The following is a 20,379-nucleotide window of genomic DNA, read 5'->3' as shown; positions in this document are numbered from 1 at the left end:
AGATTTCTCAGGAGACAGGTAAGGTGGTCTGGTATTTCCATCTCTTGAAGAATTTTCTGCAGTTTGTTGTGATTTACACAATCAAAGGCTTTGGCATAATCAATAAAGCAGAAGTAGATGTGTTTCTGGAATTCTCTTGCTTTTTCTATGATCCAATGGATGTTGGCAATTTGATCTCTGGTTCCTCTCCTTTTCTAAATCCAGCTTGAACATCTGGAATTTTTCAGTTCACATACTGTTGAAGTCTATCTTGGATAATTTTGAGCATGACTTTGCTATCATGTGAGATGAGTGCAATTGTGCTGTAGTTTTAACTTTCTTTGGCATTCCCCTTCTTTGGGACTGGAATGAAAACTGACCTTTTCCAGTCCTGTGGCCACTGCTAAGTTTTCCAAATTTGCTGCCACATTGAGTGCAGCACTTTAACAGCATCATCCTTTAGGATTTGAAATAGCTCAGCTGGAATTCTATCATTTCCATTAGCTTTGTTTGTAATGATGCTCCCTCCCTTGAGTCTCCCTCCCCTCCCCTTATCCCATCCTTCGACAGACTGAGAAACTGAGTATTCTTTAGTGTTAACCTTGGTTTTCTAAAATACTCTGCACAAGTAGTTGTGAGAATGAAATGAGGTAATATGTATAAACCATTACCCAAACCCTTTTTCTTGGCTTCCATCTTAACACAATCTTGTGGTCCACCTCTTATTTCTCTAGTTATTTTCTTCAGCCTCCCTATCATTCCCTTTCCAACCTTTAACTGCTGGAATGTCCCAGGGCTTTGTTACAGGCCCCTTTTCATTTTCAAACTTAACTGTCTCCATAATCATATCTAGCCTCACGGCTTTAAACAGCAATTATGTCCTGATGATTTCCAAATTTCTATCTCTAGTCTTGACCACTCAATTGACCTCCAGACTCATATATCCAAGTGCCAACTTGATTAGCCTGATTTTACTGTCCAGCACATGGCTCTCAATTGCCACGCTAGAACACTAGTTTCTTTCCAGTATTTCCCACCTGAGGACATCACATCACAATCTGCCCAGGAGCTAAGCCAAAAATCTAAGGACTCACCCTCCATCTAAGCCTAATAGTCAGAGATATTCTATCACAGGTACTGTCAATATTGTGTCTAAAATATACCTAAATTCTTCCACTTTACTTCATCTACACAGCCTCCATTTCTTGCCACTATTACAGCCTCTACTTCATTTCCTGCATCCCCGATTTCCCTTCTTCAGTGCATCTAGTTTTTAGAACGTAAATCAGGGAGTTTCCTAGAGGTCCAATGGTTAGAACTTGGCACTTTCACTGCTGTGGCTCAGGTTCAATCCTTGATCAGGGAATTGAGATCCCAAGGGAATTAAGATCCCATAAGCTGCATGGTATGGACCAAAAAGCAAAATCAACATACACACACACACACACGTGCATGCAAAACATAAATCAGTTTGTATCATTCTCCTGGTTAAAATCCTGTGATGGCTTTCCACTGCCCTTGGAATGATATCCAAAGTTTATCCCTTACTCTACAAATTCCTGGCTCTTGGAACTGGAGCTCCTAATGACCTGGATGGTATGATCTGGCTCCTGACTTTCTTTCCATCCATACCACTCTTATTCTGTGCCAGCCACACCAGGCTCCTCTTTGTTCTGAACAAATTTCCACCTCAAGCTCTTTACAGTGTGTCTCTACCACTTAACAATCCTTCTCCAGCTTGCCTTGCCTGGTTCATTTTTGTTCTTCAGATTCAGCTCAAACAACACAACCACACAGTACCTCTCCCTGACTACTTTTAAGTCAGCTTCTATTTCAACATGATTATTTCCTCTAAAGCACTTCTCATACTGTGTAAATACAAGGTGTATATATTTATTTTCTCTGCACATAATACAAGAATCCTCTCTTCCACCTTCCTGGCTCACTGTTATATCCTTGTCACTTGGCATAATGCCTAGAGCTCATTAAGTATCCCAGGAATGGCAAAATTATAGTAGGATCAAGACACATGATGAATGAACATGGCCACTTAAATTTTATTTGCATGTCACAATCATCTTTCAAGGACAGCTCATCTGCTCCAAGCACTCTAGAGACCACCCCTGACAATGCAGGCAGGCACTTCAATCTTAGCTTCTGCAGCACACCTATAAGCATGCTCTATTTTCCCGAACATATAATTCCCTCACTAGCCTGACTGTCTCCCTATCAGCCTGTGAGTTTCAAGAAGAGACTAATTTTATTTTTTTATCCCAATGATGACAAGAAACACTTAACAAATAAACAAAGTCTGGTCTTACTAGTACCTCTGAAAAACATTTCAGGTAGGGTAAGTACATTTTGAAGTCAACAAAATGGGATAATGAGTTACAGAATGAGGGCCTGTTTTACATAGGATGGTCAGAAAAGGGCTCTCTGGAGGTGTCACTGGAGCTGAGAAAATGAATATTAAGAGAATCGGCCTGGGAAAAGTCTAGGGAAAGAGCATCTGAGGCATTAGGAAGAACTAGGACAAAGGCCTTGACTTAGGAACAAACGTGACACATGCATAAGTAGAAAAAGTGGACTCGTGTAGTGGGAGCCACATACTCAAGAGAACAGACAGTCTGGCTGAGACTAAAGAAGCAAGCAGTGACCAAACAGGGCCTGAGAAGGAGTCTGGACTCTAGTCTGTATAACAAGAAGCCACTGAAGGCTTTACTATTATAAAAAGACCACTCTGGCTGAAGTGTACAGAATAACTGTAGGAGCAGGAGTGAAAAGGGGAAGGAGACTGGGCAAGAGCTCACGTGGCAAACGCTAGGGAGGTCACAAGTGGGGTGGATACAAACAGATGGATATGGAGCATGTTTTATATACAGAACAAGCTAATGGGTGGGTATCATTATTCTTATTTTACAGGTAAAGAAATGTAAGCACTGGCAGGTCAAGTAACCTGCCTAGAGTCACAGAGCCAACAAGGTGCAGACATGGGATTTCAAACCCAAGCAGTATCACCCTATTATGGATATATATGGTTTACATATACATACATATGATATAACGGTCCACTGCAAAAGGGAATGGCAAACCACCACAGCATTCTTGCCTTGAGAACCCCATGAACAGTATGAAAAGGCAAAAAGATAGGACACTGAAAGATGAACTCCCCAGGTCACTAGGTGTCCAATATGCTACTGGAAAAGAGCAGAGAAATAGCCCCAGAAAGAATGAAGAGGCTGAGCCAAAGCAGAAACAACACCCAGTTGTGGATGTGTCTAATGGTGAAAGTAAAATGTGATGCTATAAGAACAATATTGCATAGGAACCTGGAATGCTGGGTCCATGAATCAGTGTAAATTGGAAGTGGTCAAACAGGAGATGGCAACACTGAACATCAGCATTTTAGCAATCAGTGAACTAAAATGGACCAGAATGGGAGAATTTAATTTAGATGACCATTATATCTACTACTGTGGGCAAGAATCCATTAGAAGAAATGGAGTAGCTCTCAACAAGAGTCATAAATGCAGTATTTGGGTGCAATCTCAAATATGACAGAACCATCTCTGTTTATTTCCAAGGCAAACCATTCAATATCACAGTAATCCAGGTCTATGCCCCAACCACTAATGCTGAAGAAGCTGAAGGTCTTTGATGAAAACCTACAAGGTTTTCTAGAAATAACAACAGCAAAAAAAGATGTCCTTTTCATCATAGGGACTGGATACAAAAGTACAAAGTCAAAAGATATCTAAGGTAACAGGCAAATTTGGCCTTGGAGTACAAAATGAAGTAGGGCAAAGGCTAACAAAGTGTTGCCAAGAGAATGTGCTGGTCATAGCAAACACCCTCTTCCAACAACACAAGAGCAGACTCTATACATGGACATCACCAGATGGCCAGTACCAAATTCAGATTGATTATATTTTTTGTAGTCAAAGATGGAGAAGCTCTATACAGTCAGCAAAAACAAGACTGGGAGCTTGACTGTGGCTTAGATCATGAATTCCTTATTGCAAAATTCAGACTTAAATTGAAGAAAGTAGGGAAAACCACTAGGTCATTAAGGTCTGACCTAAATCAAATCCCTTATGATTATACAGCAGAAGGGAGATTCAAGGGATTAGATCTGATAGACAGAGTGCCTGAAGAACTACGGACAAGGCTCCCGACACTGTACAAGAGGCAGTGATCAAAACCCACCCCAAAAAAAGAAATGCAAAAAGGCAAAATAGTTGTCTGAGGAGGCTTTACAAATAGCTGAGAAAAAAAGAGAAGTGAAAGGAAATGGAGAAAAGTAAAGATATATCCACCTGATTGCAGAGTTCCAAAGAATAGCAAGGGGAGACAAGTAAGCATTCCTAAGTGAACAATGCAAAGAAATAGAGGGAAACAATAGAATGGGAAAGACCAGAGATCTCATCAAGAAAATTAGAGACACCAAGAAAAAATTTTATGCAAAGATGGGCACATAGAAGATAGAAATGGTATATAGACCTAACAGAAGGAGAAGATAATAAAAAAAAAAAAGGTGGCAATAATACACAGAAGAACTATACAAGAAAGATCTTAATGACCCAGATAACCACAATTGTATGATCACTCACCAAGAGCTAGTCAAGCTAGAGTGCAAAGTCAAGTGGGCCTTAGGAAGCATCACTACGAACAAAGCTAGTGGAAGTCATGGAATTCCACCTGAGCTATTTCAAGTCCTAAAAGATGATGCTGTTAAAGTGCTGCACTCAATGTGCCAGTAAATTTGGAAAACTCAGCAGTGGCAACAGGACTGGAAAGTCACTTTTCATTCCAGTCCCAAAGAAGGGGAATGCCAAAGAATGTTAAAACTACAGCACAATTGCACTCATCTCACATGATAGCAAAGTCATGCTCAAAATTATCCAAGATAGACTTCAACAGTACATGATCCAAAAAATGCCAGATGTTCAAGCTGGATTTAGAAAAGGCAGAAGAACCAGAGATCAAATTGCCAACATCCACTGAATCACAGAAAAAGCAAGGGAGTTCCAGAAACACAACTACATCTCCTTTATTGACGAGGTTAAAGCCTTTGACTTTGTGGATCACATCAAATTGTGGAAAATTCTTCAAGAGATGGGAATACCAGACCACCTTACTTGCCTCCTGAGAAATCTGTATGCAGGTCAAGAAGCAAAAATTAGAACTTGACATGGAACAATGGACTGGTTCCAAATTGGGAAAGGTTTATGTCAAGGTTGTATATTGTCACCCTGTTTTTTTAATGTATATGCAGAGTCCATTGTGTGAAATGCCGAGCTGGATGAAGCACAAGCTGGAATGAAGGTTTCCAGGAGAAATATCAATAACCTCAGATATGCAAATGAGAACACTGTAATGGCAGAAAGCAAAGAAGAACTAAAGAGCCTCTTGATGAAAGTGAAAGAGAAGAGTGAAAAAGTTGGCTTAAAACTCAACATTCAAAAAACTAAGATCATGGCATCTGTCCCATCACTTCATGGCAAATAGATGGGGAAACAATGGAAACAGTGACAGACTTTATTTTCTTGAGCTGCAAAATCACTGCAGATGGTGACTGCAGCCATGAAATTAATTAAAGACACATGCTCCTTAGAAGAAAAGCTATGACCAACCTAGCCAGCATATTAAAAAGCAGAGACATTACTTTGCCAACAAACGTCCATATAGTCAAAGCTATGGTTTTTCCAGTAGTCATGTATGGATGTGAGAGTTAGACCATAAAGAAAGCTGAGCGCCAAAGAACTGATGCTTTTGAATTGCAGTATTTGAAAAGACTTTTGAGAGTCCCTTGAACTGCAAGGAGATCAATCCTGTCAATCCTAAAGGAATTCAGTCCTGAACACTCACTGGAAGGACTGATGCTGAAACTGAAGCTCCAATACTCTGGACACCTAATGTGAAGAACTGACTCATTGGAAAAGACCCTGATTCCAGGAAAGACTGAAGGCAGGAGGAGAAGGGGACAGCAGAGGATGAGATGGTTGGATGGCATCACGGACTCGATGGACATGAGTTTGAGCAGGCTCTGGGAGTTGGTGATGGACAGGGAAGCCTGGCGTACGCAGTCCATGGGGTTGCAAAGAGTCAGACAGGACTGAACTGAACAGGATCATGTGCTGTGTGTGCTTAGTTGCTCAGTCACATCTGACACTCTGTGACCCTATGGGCTGCAGCCCGCCAGGCTCCTCTGTCCATGGGGATTCTCCAGGCAAAAATACTGGAGTGCGTTGCCATGCCCTCTTCCAGGCAATTTTCCCTACCCATGGATCGAATCCAGGTCTTCCATATTGCAGGCAGATTCTTTACTTACTGAGCCACCTGCGAAGTCCTATGTATGTAGGATCATACACATCAATAATTATCTTAAGTGTAAATGGATTAAATGCACCAACCAAAAGACATAGACTGGCTGGGTGGATAAAAAAAAATAAAACCCATATCTATGCTGTCTACAAGAGACCCACCTCAAACATATGGACACTTTCAGACTGAAAGTAAGGGGATGGGAGAAGGTATTTCATGCAAATGGAAATCATAAGAAAGCTAGAGCAGCAATATTCATATCCGACAAAACAGACTTTCAAACAAAGACTGTTATAAGAGACAAAGAAGGACAGTACATAATGATTAAGGGTTCAATCTAAGAATAAGATATAACAATTATAAATATATAGGCACCTCAATATGTAAGGCAAATACAAACAAACATAAAGGCACAAATTGACAGTAACATGATAATGGGGTGGACTTTAATACCCCAATTTCATCAATGGACAGATGATCCAGACAGAAAATCAATAAGGAAATTCAGGCCTTAATTGACACTTTAGATGAATCAGACTTAATTGATATTTATAGAGCATTCCATGCAAAAGCAGCAGACTACTCATTCTTCTCAAGTGCACCAGGAACATTCTCAAGGATTGACCACATGCTGGGCCACAAGGCAAGCCTTAGTAAATTTAAGAAAACTGAAATCATATCAAGCATCCTTTCTGATCACAACACTATGAGATTAAAAATAAACAAGGAAAAAAACTCAAAGAAACACAAACACTTGGCAGCTAAACAGTGTGCTACCAAACAACCACTGGATCACTGAGGAAATCAAAGAAGAAGAAAAACAAAAAGACCTAGAGACAAATGAAAATGAAAGCACAATGGTCCAAAACTTATGGGATACAGCTAAAGCAGTTCTAAGAGGGAAGTTTAGAGCAATAAAATCTTACCCCAAGAAACAAGATAAATTTCAACTAAACAATCTAACCTTATATTTAAAACAGCTAGAGAAAGAACAACAAACATAAAGTTAGTAGAAAGAAAGAAATCATAAAGATCAGAGCAGAATTAAATGAAATAGAGACAAAGAAAACAATCTCAGAGATCAATAAAACTAAAAGCTGGTTCTTGGAAAGGTAAAGAAAATTTATAAACCATTAGCCAGACTCATCAAAAAAAAAAAAAAAAAAAAAGGGAGAGAACTCAAATCAGAGTAATTAAAAATGAAAATGAAGCTACAGCTGACTCCACAGAAATACTAAGGGTCATAAGAGACCACTATAAATACGGTATGCCAATAAAACAGACACTTGGAAGAAAGGGACACATTCTTAGAAAGGTACAGTCTCCCTCAGATGAACCAGGAAGAAACAGAAAATATAAACAGGCCAATCAGAAGCACTAAAATTGAAACGATGATTAAAAACCTCCCAACAAACGAAAGTTCAGGACCCTACAGCTTCACAGTTGAATTTTTATCAAATATTTAGAGAAGAGTTAACACCTACCCTTCTGAAAGTGTTCCAAAAAGTTGCAGAGGAAGGAAAACTTCCAAACTCATTTTATGAGGTCACCATCACCCCAAAACCAAAACCAGACAAAGATACCACAAAAAAGAAATTTACAGGACAGGATCACTGATGAACATAGATTCCAAAATCCTCAACAAAATACTAACAATTCATATCCAAAAATACATTAAAAAGATCATACACTGCGATCAGAGATCATGATCTGTGGTATCCATCCGAGAGATGTAAGGATTTTTCAACATCCCCAAATCAATAAATGTGATACACCACATCAACAAATTGAAGAATGAAAACCATATGATCATTCAGTAGATGCAGAAAAAGTTTTTGATTTCATCACCCATTTATGATAAAAACTCTCCAGAAAGTGGACATAGAGGCTATATACCTCAACAGGCCAGATATGACAAATCTACAGCTAGCATCAAACTCAGTGGTGAAAAGCTAAACACATTCCCTCTAAGACCAAGAACAAGACAAACATGAAAAGGACTGCCGGGAGCCGGCATATTGCATATTGAGTGCATATTGCATATTGAGTGCATATTGCATATTGAGTGCAGCACTTTCCACAGCATCATCTTTCAGGATCTGGAATAGCTCAACTGGAATTCTATCACTGCCGGTAGCCAGCGTGAGGAACTCCGCCCATGACAAAGGTCATGAGGAAGGAGGCTCGGCACACGCAAAGGCGGGATCGAGCCTCAGGAGTCCCCCTGGAAATTCTCGAGCATTTACACCCAAAACCAGAGTCTGCCTACTTTCTGCTTTGTGCTTTCACCTACACCTCTGACTCCCACTACCTCTCTGAAAAAAGAGTTAGCTTACAGCTCCAGTTAATAATTCCTGGGTGTGACAGTGTTTAACCTACAAACTCCTTTGGAAATCCTCTAGCCTGCCTGAATAGGTTTTTCCGGCCACATGTGATTGTTCAGAGCCTCCCAACTGTGAGAGGCAGGAGATCTTCTAAACTGTCTAAACACAGATTCTTTTGAGTAGTTAAAAGATTGATTAGAAATTGTATTGGTGAAGGGATTTTCACTTGTTGGGCCAATGTTTGCTGCTAAGTTTCCATATCCCTTACCTGCTGTGTCCCTGGCAGTGTATTGATTAATATAATTGGTGTAAATAGTAGCTTTAATGTTTGTAACCTGGGACCCTTGAGTTAATTCTTTTTCTTGTTATAGCCCACCACACCTTTGCTCTGTAGGAATGCAACTTTATCTAATGCTTTTGGAGGGTGGCTCCTGACCAATCACCTTTAGAGAAAAATAAGTTTTCTGAAGAGAAGGTCTTAAAATGTTAACAGGCCTCCGGGCCAGAAGATGATGCAAATCACCTAAGCTTTTGCATATGATAAGTTTGCAGGAAGAAAGCCTGGCTTGCTGCCTGACTCTACCCCTTCCCCCATTATCCTCTATGCATAACTTAAGGTATAAAAACTACTTTGGAAAATAAAGTGCGGGCCTTGTTCACCGAAACTTGGTCTCACCATGTCGTTCTTTCTCTTACCTTCTGGCTGAATTACTCAGCCTCTTTTCTCCACTGAATTTCTTCACTGAGCTATCCTCATTCTATTAGTCTTTATATCCTTAATTAACATTTAATTAAGCAACTGTTTCCTGATCTTCGCCTACGCCGTCTCTCCTTCGAATACCCTGGATCAGCCGGTGCTGGTCCCCGGCAAAGGACCACTTTTATTCAACATAATTTTGGACATCCTAGCTAAAGCAATCAGAGAAGAAAAACAGGTAAAGGGAATCCAAACTGGAAAAGAAGTTAACCTGTCACTGCTCACAGATGACAGAATACTATACATAGAAGATCCTAAAGATGCCATCAGAAAACTACTAGAACTCATCAATGAATTTGGTAATTGCAGGTTACAAAATTAATACACAGAAAACTGTTGCATCTCTATACACTAATAACAAAAGATCAGAAAGAGAAACTCAAGAAGCAATTCCATTTACCATTGCATCAAAAAGAATAAAATACCTAGGAATAAAGCTACTTAAGGAGACAAAAGACCTGTACTCTGAAAACTATATGATGCTGATGAAAGAAATTAAAGAAGATATACACAGATGGAAATATATACCCTTGTAGTGGGTTGGAAAAATCAATACTGTCAAAATGACTAATGCCCAAGGCAATCTACAGATTCAATGAAATCCCTAACAAATTACCAATGACATTTTTCACAGAACTAGAAAAAAAAATCTCAAAATTTGTATGGAGACATAAAGACTCCAAATAGTCAAAGCAATGTTGAAAAAGAAAAAGGGAGCTGGAGGACTCAGACTCCTAACTTCAGACTATACTACAAAGCTACAGTCATCAAAACAGTATGGCACTGGCATAAAATAGAAATATAGATCAATGGAACAGGATAGAAAACCCAGAAATAAGCCCATGGTCAATTTATCTATGACAAAGATGATTCTACACAACGTTGGAAAGAATCTCTTCAACAAAGGGTGCTGGGAAAACTGGACAGTCACATATAAAAAAATGAAATTAGATCATTCCTTAACTTCATACACAAAAATAAGCTCAAAATGGATTAAAGACCTAAATGTGAGACTGGACACTATAAAACCCCTAGAGGAAAACATAAGCAGAACACTGTCTGACATAACTCACAGCAACATCTTTTTTGATCCATCTCCCATAATAATGGGGGAAAAAAGCAAAAATAAACAAATAGGACCTACTTAAACTCAAGAGCTTTTGCACAGCAAAGGAAACAATAAACAAAATGAAAATACAACCCACAGACTGGGCGAAAACATGTGCAAGTGATGTGACCTTTAAGGGATTAGTCTCCAAAATTTACAAACAGCCTAGGATGCTTAAAAATAGCATCAAAAAAACAACCCACTCAAAAAATGGGAGACAACCTGAATAAACATTTCTCCAAAGAGGACAAAAAGATGGCCAATAGGCACATGAAAAGATGTTTAATGTTGCTAGTTATTAGCGAAATGCAAACCAATACTACAGTGAGATATCACTTCACACCAGTCAAAACGGCTATCGTCAAAAAATCCACAAACAACAAATGTTGGAAAGGTATGGAGAGAAGGCACCCCTCCTTCCACTGCTGGTGGGAATGTAAATTGGTACAGCCACTATGGAGAACAGTATGGAGGTTCCTTAAACAACTAAAGATAGAACTACCATATGCCCCTCCAATTCCACTGCTGGAATTAATGATCCAAAAGGATACACATATCCCAGTGTTCACTGAAGCACTGTTTACAATAGCCAAGACATGGAAGAAACCTAAATGTCTGTCAACAAAGGAATGGATAAAGAAGACGTGGATACGATAAAATGATAAAATGGATAAAGATATACAATGGAATATTACTCAGCCATTAAAAAGAATGAAATAATGCCATTTGCAGCAACATGGACAGACCTAAAACTCAGTCAGACAGAGGAGGAGAAATATCATATGGCATCCCTTATACATGGAATCTAAAAATAAACTATACAAATGAAGTTACTTACAAAACAGAAAGACTCAGAGACTTAGAAAATGAATTTTTAGTTGCGGGGGGTGGGCGGGAGAAGATAGGGACTTTGGGAAGGTCATGTACATACTGCTATATTTAAAATGGATAACCGACAAAGACCTATTGTGTAGTACATGGAACTCTGCTCAATGTAATGTGCCAGCTTGGATGGAGTGGGCTTTGGGGGAGAATGGATACACCTATATGCAATGCTGAGTTCCTTCGCTCTTCACCTGAAACTACCACAACATTGTTAACTGGCTATACCTCAATACAAAATAAAAAGCTCAAAGTTAAAAAAAAAAAAAAAGAAAGAAAATGAACTTGGTTCAAAACAGCAAGACAGGAGTTTAAAGGAGGGAATAATCAACAATGTCAAGAATACTGGAGTGGGTTGCCATTTCCTTCTCCAGGGGATCTTCCTGACCCAGGGATTGAACACCATGTCTCCTGCACTACAGGCAGATTCTTTACGGACTGAACTACCAGAGAATCCCACAGAGTTACCAGGGAGGCCCCATCAACACTGTCAAATACAGTGTAAATAAAGGTCAAGAAGAAGAAACACAGGAAATGAAAAGCACTGGTATTCTTCAGTTGAGTAGCATAGAAATCAAACTGCAGAGGTTTAAAGGGAAATGGATGTAAAGAAGGGTGACAAGGAGGACTACTCTTTTGACCATAAGAAAAAAGCAATTCCAGTTGGAAAGCAAAAAGCTCTGTTTAAGTCCATAAAAGTTTGTTGCCGATTAAGGGAGACCTGTGTGTTTTCGAAGGCAAACGAGAAAAAGCCAGTTAATAGGTTAGAGATTACGTTTCATTCCACAAAATGGCACGGAATACTGAAAACCCTGTTAAAACAAACTGTATCTCCATGCCTCAGTAAATGACCACTTAATTTAAGTAACAAATGAACACCACAAATCACACACTATATAATCTTCATTTTTCTCATCAGCAACATTTGTGTTTGATTTTGAGCTGTTAATTAAACTAAATTAAGAAGGTTCTGCATTTCGTTTATGTTTTGTTTTTTACTAACTTACGTACCTAGTTTTCACCTAATTCACCTAGTAAACTCTAGTTTGAAACTCAGGATGTGCTGACTTCTATTATCTCAGTCACCCAGGATTAATTTTAGACTTTTCCTTCTCCGTTGGTTCTCCATTCTCACTCTGCATTTGACAAGTTCTACATTTATTCTTTCACAATCTCTTGTGATTTTCCCTCTTGCGATTCCCACCCCCCTTCAAATCGTTCCACACCTCTAACTATGACAATAACAAAAATATAAACGGTCCTCACTGACTTAAGTCAAATTCAAACTCTTAACAATAGAACTAGATTTCAAACTTTACTGCTCCAACCAAACTAGAAAAGTCACGCCTCACAACCACACCCTGAAATTCTAGACCTACTTCTCGGCTTTTGCCAGACCCTAAACCTGTGGTGCAAGCTAGCTTGCTCTGATGGATGGAAAACTGTAGATTCTTCCAAGGCTGTCGCTCCTGTGTTTCTGTTCTGGCACAAGAAGCCAGAACAGAAACAAGGCTCTGGACGCCCTTGGTACGTAAGCGCTCAGTTCAGTTCAGTCGCTCAGTCGTGTCCGACTCTTTGCGACCCCATGAATCGCAGCACGCCATCAAGAAACCGAGGAGCCATTTATTTTCCCTAATAGGCCTGAAGTTGCTCCGAGTTGACACATCGATTTATTATCACTCTGTAAGCCCAAAATGATCACCTACGGCATGAAATTAAAACCTCTTGACAGTAACGTTCACAAATATGTTTCGAAAAAAAGCTGGGAAGCAGTTTTAGCGGACTTCGCTACCCGTCAGGCAAGGTCGAGACCAAGCCCCGGACTTTCTGCGCATCAAAACACCTGACCGCTAGAGACTAGAAAGCGATGTCTACACTCCGACAGGGCCGCGGCGAATGGAAACGCTGCGTAGAAGCCTGCGCTTCTGGATGCGAGCGCAGGGTTCGGGGCGGGGGCGGGGGTCTTCCCGAGGCCCTCATTGAGGGCTCCTTCCGGCCTCACGCTCGCGGCCAAGGCCTCGCGAGGCGAGTCCCAGCCCCTCTCACCTGCACCCGCCTCTGAAGCAGGGGGCCGCGCCGCAGAAGGGCCGCTAACACAGGCATGATCTCCGACCTCTCTCTCCGAAATAGAAGTGCTGGCCGGCGCGGCGCGGCGCGACCCCGATTCAGCTCCTCCCGCTGCGCCGCCTCTTCCAATAGCAGCCTCGGACCGCGACGGTCGGCGGCCATTGGCCAGCAGCCAAGGAGGGGTCGGGCGGAGCCTGGCGCAGCGCCAGTGCAGAAGCCACTAGTTCTGAGGCCTTTGGTTTATGTGTAAACTGAGCCTGTTTTTCTCATTTACACACGCAAAGCACAAAGGAAATTTATGAAAATATTTTTAAGCAATCCAGTCTAGCTTTTCACTTATGATAATTTTTCAATTGCTTCTTAAGTAGGAGGACGAAGAGGAATAGAAAACATTAATGACTTTGAACAATTAACAAGATTATATTAACCTTCATCAAAATTCCATAAATTACATGTTATTATCTACTCTTTCGGAGAAGGCAATGGCACCCCACTCCAGTACTCTTGCCTGGAAAATTCCTTGGACGGAGGAGCCTGGTGGGCTGCAGTCCATTGGGTCTCTAAGAGTCGGACACGACTGAGCAAATTCACTTTCACTTTTCACTTTCATGCACTGGAGAAGGAAATGGCAACCCACTCCAGTGTTCCTGCTTGGAGAATCCCAGGGATGGGGGAGCCTGGTGGGCTGCCCTCTGTGGGGTCGCACAGAGTCGGACACGACTGAAGCGACTTAGCAGCAGCAGCATCTACTCTTTAATGAGATAGCTCAGGTACAAAGAAGTTAATTTTTTTTGTGCATGCGTGGAAAGTTGTAGAGGTGGGGTCTGGACTGGAATCATTACGTGGAATTGCTTTCTTACACATATTTCCAGAGAATGATAATACTGTTAACTAACATTTGGGGAACCCATTGCTTAATTTTGGATCTTCAGCTGGAGAAAGCAAAACTTTGTTACTTTGTAACATTATTTTTCTTTATTTATTTTTTTATATTTCTTTTGTTGTCGTTGTTGTCTGGGGTTTTTTCCGGGGGCGGGGGGGGGGGTTGGGGGCGTGGTCTGTGCCTCTTGTGGGATCTTTGTTCACCAACCAGGGATTGAAGCCAGACCTTTAGTAGGGAAAGTACAGAGTCCTAACCACGGGCGGACCAAGGAATTGTCTATATTTATTTTACACAGAAGATAAGGTTGTCACGAGGACTTCACTTACCCCAAGGCAAACCCACGTTTTTCCTAAAGTAAAATCCCCACCCTTCATTAGGTTTTGTAACAAGTGGGAGATTGTATTTTTCAAAGTTGACCACACTTAAAGTTAGGGTTGACCTGCACCCGGCAGGGCTGAAAGCCTTTTAATTGCTCATCCTCAAGATGGAAGGAACACAGAGTTAGCAAGAGAGACATCAATGGTTTATTGGATAGGGAATCTTACCAGAAGCAAGAGGGTTCTACAGAGACACACTCTTATGGGTGACAGATGGCAGGTTGGCCGTGGCAAGAGTCTTCCCTGTCAGAAGAGGGAATTGTTACAGAGAAAATTGGTATCAGGATGGCTCATTGGTTACCAGGAAAACCAGCAGAAGAGCACAATCCTCACTGCCCCTTTGATAAACCATCTTTGTGAAGTTGTTCTGATTTAAAGATTACAACAGTCAGTAGCTGGGGTGGGGGCAACTATGTAGGCATTTACTGATCAGGCTCTATGATTAAGAGGCAAGATAAGTCAGGTGAGTAGGATGTAGCTGAAGCAGGGTCTGATTATGAAGGGGATGTACAGCCAGCAAGAGAACAGCCATCTTGGGTGGCCTAATCATACAATTAGTTCACCCTACAAGTTCTTTCAATATGACTTATGCTCACTCCTCCAAGTAGAGGTGGGGGTCTGTGTTCTGTCCTCCCAGGCTAGGTCTAGACAGAAATATGGATAAAGAAGTTTGTCTAGTGATTCCAGTCCTCAGACTCCAACCTTCCCAGCTGAGACCCTAGACATCATGGAGCAGAGACCAGCCATCCCTCCCTTTGCCCTGTCTGAATTAATGATCCACAGAAACAAAGATAGAAAATAAATGGCTGTTGTTTTAACCCAGTACATTTTGGGATCATTTTTACATAGTAATAGATAAATACAGCACTCCTAACTTCCCTAGTCACCCAAGGTTGGTCCCTTAGAGTGAGGTGTGATGCCTCTGTATATCAATAGGCTATCAAATCCTGCTTCCTTCCTTTGAATGTCACACTCAAATCTCCTCTCTTGCTGACCCTACTCTAGGCCAGGCACAAACATTTTCATACCTACTGCTATAATAGCTGTGGAAAGGAAATCATTACAATGTGTACCAGTTCTTTAATTTTTGTGTTTGTGTGTTTGTGTGAAATGTACAAGATATATCCTATCTTTATCTGAAAAAGTTGAATTTTTAAAGAACTCAGAAAATTAAACAGCTAGTCTGGCCTAATAAACAAAGGCCAAGGCTGATAACTAGACATGGAAAAAGCAAAAGATGACTGGTTGTATTAATAGCTCCTTACATATTTCTAAGTATGGGGCATTTCTTTCACTAGTTAATTAACTTAATCCTCACAAAAATTCCATGAATTAGGGAGTTTTATTGCTCACATTTCTATAAAGAAACAGATAAGTTATATAAATTGTCCAAGGTCACAGAGCAAGTAATTAGTGATAGAGCTACAATCTGAACCCAGACTGTCTGGTTGCCAGGACTAGGGTCTTAATCTCTAAATTAGCTGTGCCTTAGGAGAATTCCCTTAGAAGCACAGGGGGTCAACTTTGACTTGGCAATTCTGTTATCAAAAGCACTATCAGGAAATATTGCCTCTATGTTGGACAGGATGACTTCTAGAGCAGTTCAAAGAGACTTAGGGGCAGTTGGGAGAGAAGGATAGCAAATATGCTCCTGAACTACAGCAGATAACTCCTTCAAACTTCAAAATATGAGCATATTCAACATAAATATGAGCAGAAGGCCAAAATGTAGTTAACAATTTCATTTAAGAGTCTAGAATTTTGAAAAGTCAAATTTTTTTTAAGAAAATAGGGAAAATCACTGCAACGCAAGTGTAAGCACTTGAGTGCTTTACACTTAGAACCTAAGTAAATAAAATCTAATTCTGATCTTTATTTACATTAATCAAAAAAAATTAACTGGGAACCAATTCAGGATTAAAGCATAAAATTGGGACTTAGGGCAGAAAGGTAATTACTGAAGGTATTAGGTAGATGAAATTATCCAAAGAGTCTACAGAGAAAAAACTTGGGGAACACCTACTTTTAGGTGGAGGAAAAGGACTTATCAGAGTAGATGGAGCAAGAATTATAAAAAGAAAGGTGTCAGAGAACCAGATTACTCTGTGAGCTAAGCCATGCTGCACTCTCCACCTCCACTTCTTTACACACCTGTGATAATTCCTCATTCACACCTTGGATGTGAAGCAATAACCGCCTTGAGGGGATACAGATCCAAAGAAAACAGACAACAGGACGCTAATTTTTCTTTCTTTTTTTTTATGGAACGCTTCACGAATTTGCGTGTCATTCTTGCGCAGGGACCATGCTAATCTTCTCTGTATCGTTCCAATTTTAGTATATGTGCTGCTGAAGCGAGCACAGGATACTAAATTTTTTATTCCAAAATTCTGAAGTCACAGTTCAGGTAGAAGACAAGAAATATTTGAAAATCCATTTTTCCTACCCCTACCCAATACTAGTTAAGTAGAATTCAGGAGAAAAAGGCTAGAGCTGGAGAGGAAGCCAGAGGGAGGATCAGCTACTGATGAATATCCCCAAGAAAAGGCCATGATCCTTGTCTCCTCCTAAAGTCCAGCCACAGGGGAATGTGACAGAACCATCCCCTCTACACACACATACACACACACACACACACACACAGAGGATACATTCAGGATTATGAGGGAGAGAAGATCTGTTCCCTGATTCAAACCAGCTTATCTGAAAAAGTAGCCCACGTGAGCACTCAAGGTTAAATGGAAGATTGAGGTGGTTGTTTAGGGTGTTTGGATATGAGGAACCTAAGGTAGCCTTACAGAAAGTCCTCAGGACACCAAAAGCCCCTCAAAGAGCTAAATGGATGATTTTTCTGTTATAGCTGTGAAGAGTACAGAAGTTAGCTGAACTGGAGCTGGTGACCCTCAAGGGGCTCCACTACAGGAAACTGGGCCCTACAAGTCTGGGGCCATTACCATGCTGGATATGAGACAGACCGGGATGGTATAACACCCAGGATAGAAGACGTGAAGCAAACAATCTTCCAAGCAACCTTTAACCTAGGATGTATTAAAAGATGACTGAATTTGACTGAGTTTAAGTGAAAATGACTAGATTAACATTTCTTCCATGAGATAGAAATGAAGTGCTTAAACAAAAACAATTAAGTCAATGGAGAAGGAAATGGCAACCCAGTCCAGTATTCTTGCCTGGGAAATCCCATGGACAGAGGAGCCTGGTGGGCTCCTCTATAGTCCATGGGATCACAAAGAGCTGGGCACGACTTGGCAACTAAATAACAACAAAGAAGCCAAAATAAAATATGGAAAGGCAAGTGACAAGAATTTTCAAGACTGGGGCTTTGGTTTTCTTTGTGTCTTGATCCATAACCTTTGGACAGGTTACTATTCACGCCAATGCTGCCTTTGGCACAGTAAGAACCTCTGAATCACAGACTGATCTACAGCTTGCACAATGTGAATCCATTCCATTCTGCAGTTTTGAGTCAAGGCCCTGGCTTGTTTTTATTGGGCATTACCCCTTAACTGCACAAATAAAGCTTTTTTAAAAAAATTTATTTTTATTGAAGGATAATCGCTTTACAACAAATAAAGCTTTTGATAATTAAAAAAGAAAGCAATGACGTTCAGTTTAAAGAGGATTAAAGCTTTTTTTTTCATATATGAATTTATAACTTTTGAGTTATTCCTGTCACAGTAGATAACAGTGTTCAGACACAGAGTCACTAATAAAGAGCAACATCTTTTGAAATGTACCTCATCTTAGATTCTAAGTTAACTACAGTTGTTAACCTAGCCAAAAAGTTAGGTGGAGACTTATGTCTTGGAAAGTATACTATCAATCTTGATAAAATAAATGTTTTGGCCTCTTCCTCTTTGCAAACACCCGTAACTATAGTCATAAGACCCAGGGTGCTCTTGTGGAAGTATCATTTAGTTTCAGAAACATTAGAACAATAGTTGCATAGCAGGGAACAAAGAGGAAAATAACGAAAATGTAAGAGTTTAGAAAAATGTGAGCGTTAGATTCAAAATGCAAGGAGGTTTGCTCTTCACTTCTCATTAAATTCTTCTATAACAAGTAACTTCTGGGACTTTCCTAGTTGCCCAGTGGCTAAGACTTTGCGCTCCCAGTGCAGATCCCTAGTCAGGGAACTAAGATCCCACATACGGCAACTAAGCCCAGGCATCACCACTACTGAGCCCACGTGCTCTCGAGCCCCCAGGCACCACAACAAGTGAGTCTGCATGCTGAAGGAAGACCCAGCACAGCCCAACAATAACTTCTATTATACTTAGTCTGTTGGAATAACTCATTGTACTAGGTTGGCTAGTGTCCCCCACAAATCCTGCCTGTGAATGACTTGACTCAGAAATATGGTTTCTGCAGATGTAATAAAGATGAGGTCATAGTCCTAAATACAATGACTGATGTCCTTATGAAAAGAGAGGGCACACACACATGAGAGAGCCATGTGGAGGAGGCAGGTTGGAGTGATTCACCTCCAAAAAATGAAACACCAAGGAGTTCCAACCACCACCAGAAGCTGGGAGAGAAGCAAGGAATATAGATTCTCCCTTAGAACCTACAGAAAGAGCCAACTCTGCCAACACCTGGATTTCAGACTTCCAGACTCCAGAACTCTGAAAAAACACATTTCTGTTGTTTTAAGTCACTCTGTTTGTGGTACTTAGTTATGGCTGCCATAGAAAACCAATCCTTATCTTTTTTATTTATATAACCCATAACCCACATTTTGTGAAATCCTGGGAAGGACAGAGTCAAAAGCTTCATCAGACCTTTGGGAATGTTTGTACTCCATCGTTGAAACAATTTTCTAAGCCCAGTATGAAGCTACTCCTGCCTTGGGTGCCAAATCAGCAAACTGAAACTTAAATAATATAATATTCATGTCCCTATAAATGCTCCACTTGCCCAGAAATAGAGTATATCAAGCCAGAAAATTCCCAATTGCAAGAATTTTTAATAACTTTTTTCTAAGTAAGAACAGATACGCAACCTCAGACAAACTCAAGCCAAATACTCTTTCCTTATTCCCTGATTGACCTAATAGCCTTATAAGGAAATCTCTGACCACCAAGCCAATCATGTGGTTTCCACGTTGCCACTTCTAAAGCTCTGTAAAACTTGCTCTTGCCCCAAATCCCTCAGCAAGAGTGGTCCACTGCTTGTGAGGCACTCTACTCCCCTAATCCATGGCAACTGCATGTTTTCTCTTGAATAAAGGATATCAAACTTGTTATTGTTTATTTTTGTCATTTGACATGTATTTGAGTTAAGAAAATGATTACAATAGGAAGATGCAGAATAGTAGCGAGTTCCTAGAAGTAACTTTTATATAATTTATCTTGGAATTTAGAACAAAAAGATACAAAAGATATTTTAGGAAATTCTTAGTGATTTAAAGACAGAAATCCTACTTGTCTCAAGAATGACTTTTGAGCTTGTTCCATGTTCCTCCACCTTTGAGGATGGTTTGGTCTGCTCAACAGTGGCTCCCAAGCCTTTCAATTTTACAAGCAGTGGGTCCCCATTGAACAAGGAACTGCACTAAAAATGTGGGAAATTTTTTAAATTATGAAAATCTTTTATGTTTTAGATTGGGGTGGCTCCTCAGCCATAGGCTAAAAGGAATAACTCAATTCATATCCGCTGGT

At 40.4% G+C, this 20,379-nt stretch overlaps 1 protein-coding gene and 1 non-coding gene across 2 annotated transcripts in view; both read right to left on the bottom strand.

The window, feature by feature from the left end:
• ACAT1 (acetyl-CoA acetyltransferase 1) overlaps positions 1-13,500 on the bottom strand; it is a 29,053-nt gene extending 15,553 nt beyond the window's left edge. Inside the window, exon 1 of the mRNA NM_001046075.1 lies at positions 13,421-13,500. Within this exon, the coding sequence (NP_001039540.1) occupies positions 13,421-13,477 (57 nt within the window). The 5' untranslated portion in view covers positions 13,478-13,500. The remainder of the gene's footprint in view (positions 1-13,420) is intronic.
• Positions 13,501-16,956: 3,456 nt separating this feature from the next.
• On the bottom strand, positions 16,957-17,063 carry LOC112441692 (U6 spliceosomal RNA). The gene has a single exon (XR_003029553.1). It is a non-coding gene; the product is annotated as a U6 spliceosomal RNA (small nuclear RNA).
• Between the last annotated feature and the right edge of the window lie 3,316 nt (positions 17,064-20,379).

The sequence above is a fragment of the Bos taurus genome, chromosome 15 (assembly GCF_002263795.3).
Source record: "Bos taurus isolate L1 Dominette 01449 registration number 42190680 breed Hereford chromosome 15, ARS-UCD2.0, whole genome shotgun sequence".
NCBI lineage: Eukaryota > Metazoa > Chordata > Mammalia > Artiodactyla > Bovidae > Bos > Bos taurus.
Note: the sequence above shows the minus strand (reverse complement) of the source record. Positions and strands in the feature narration are given on the sequence as shown.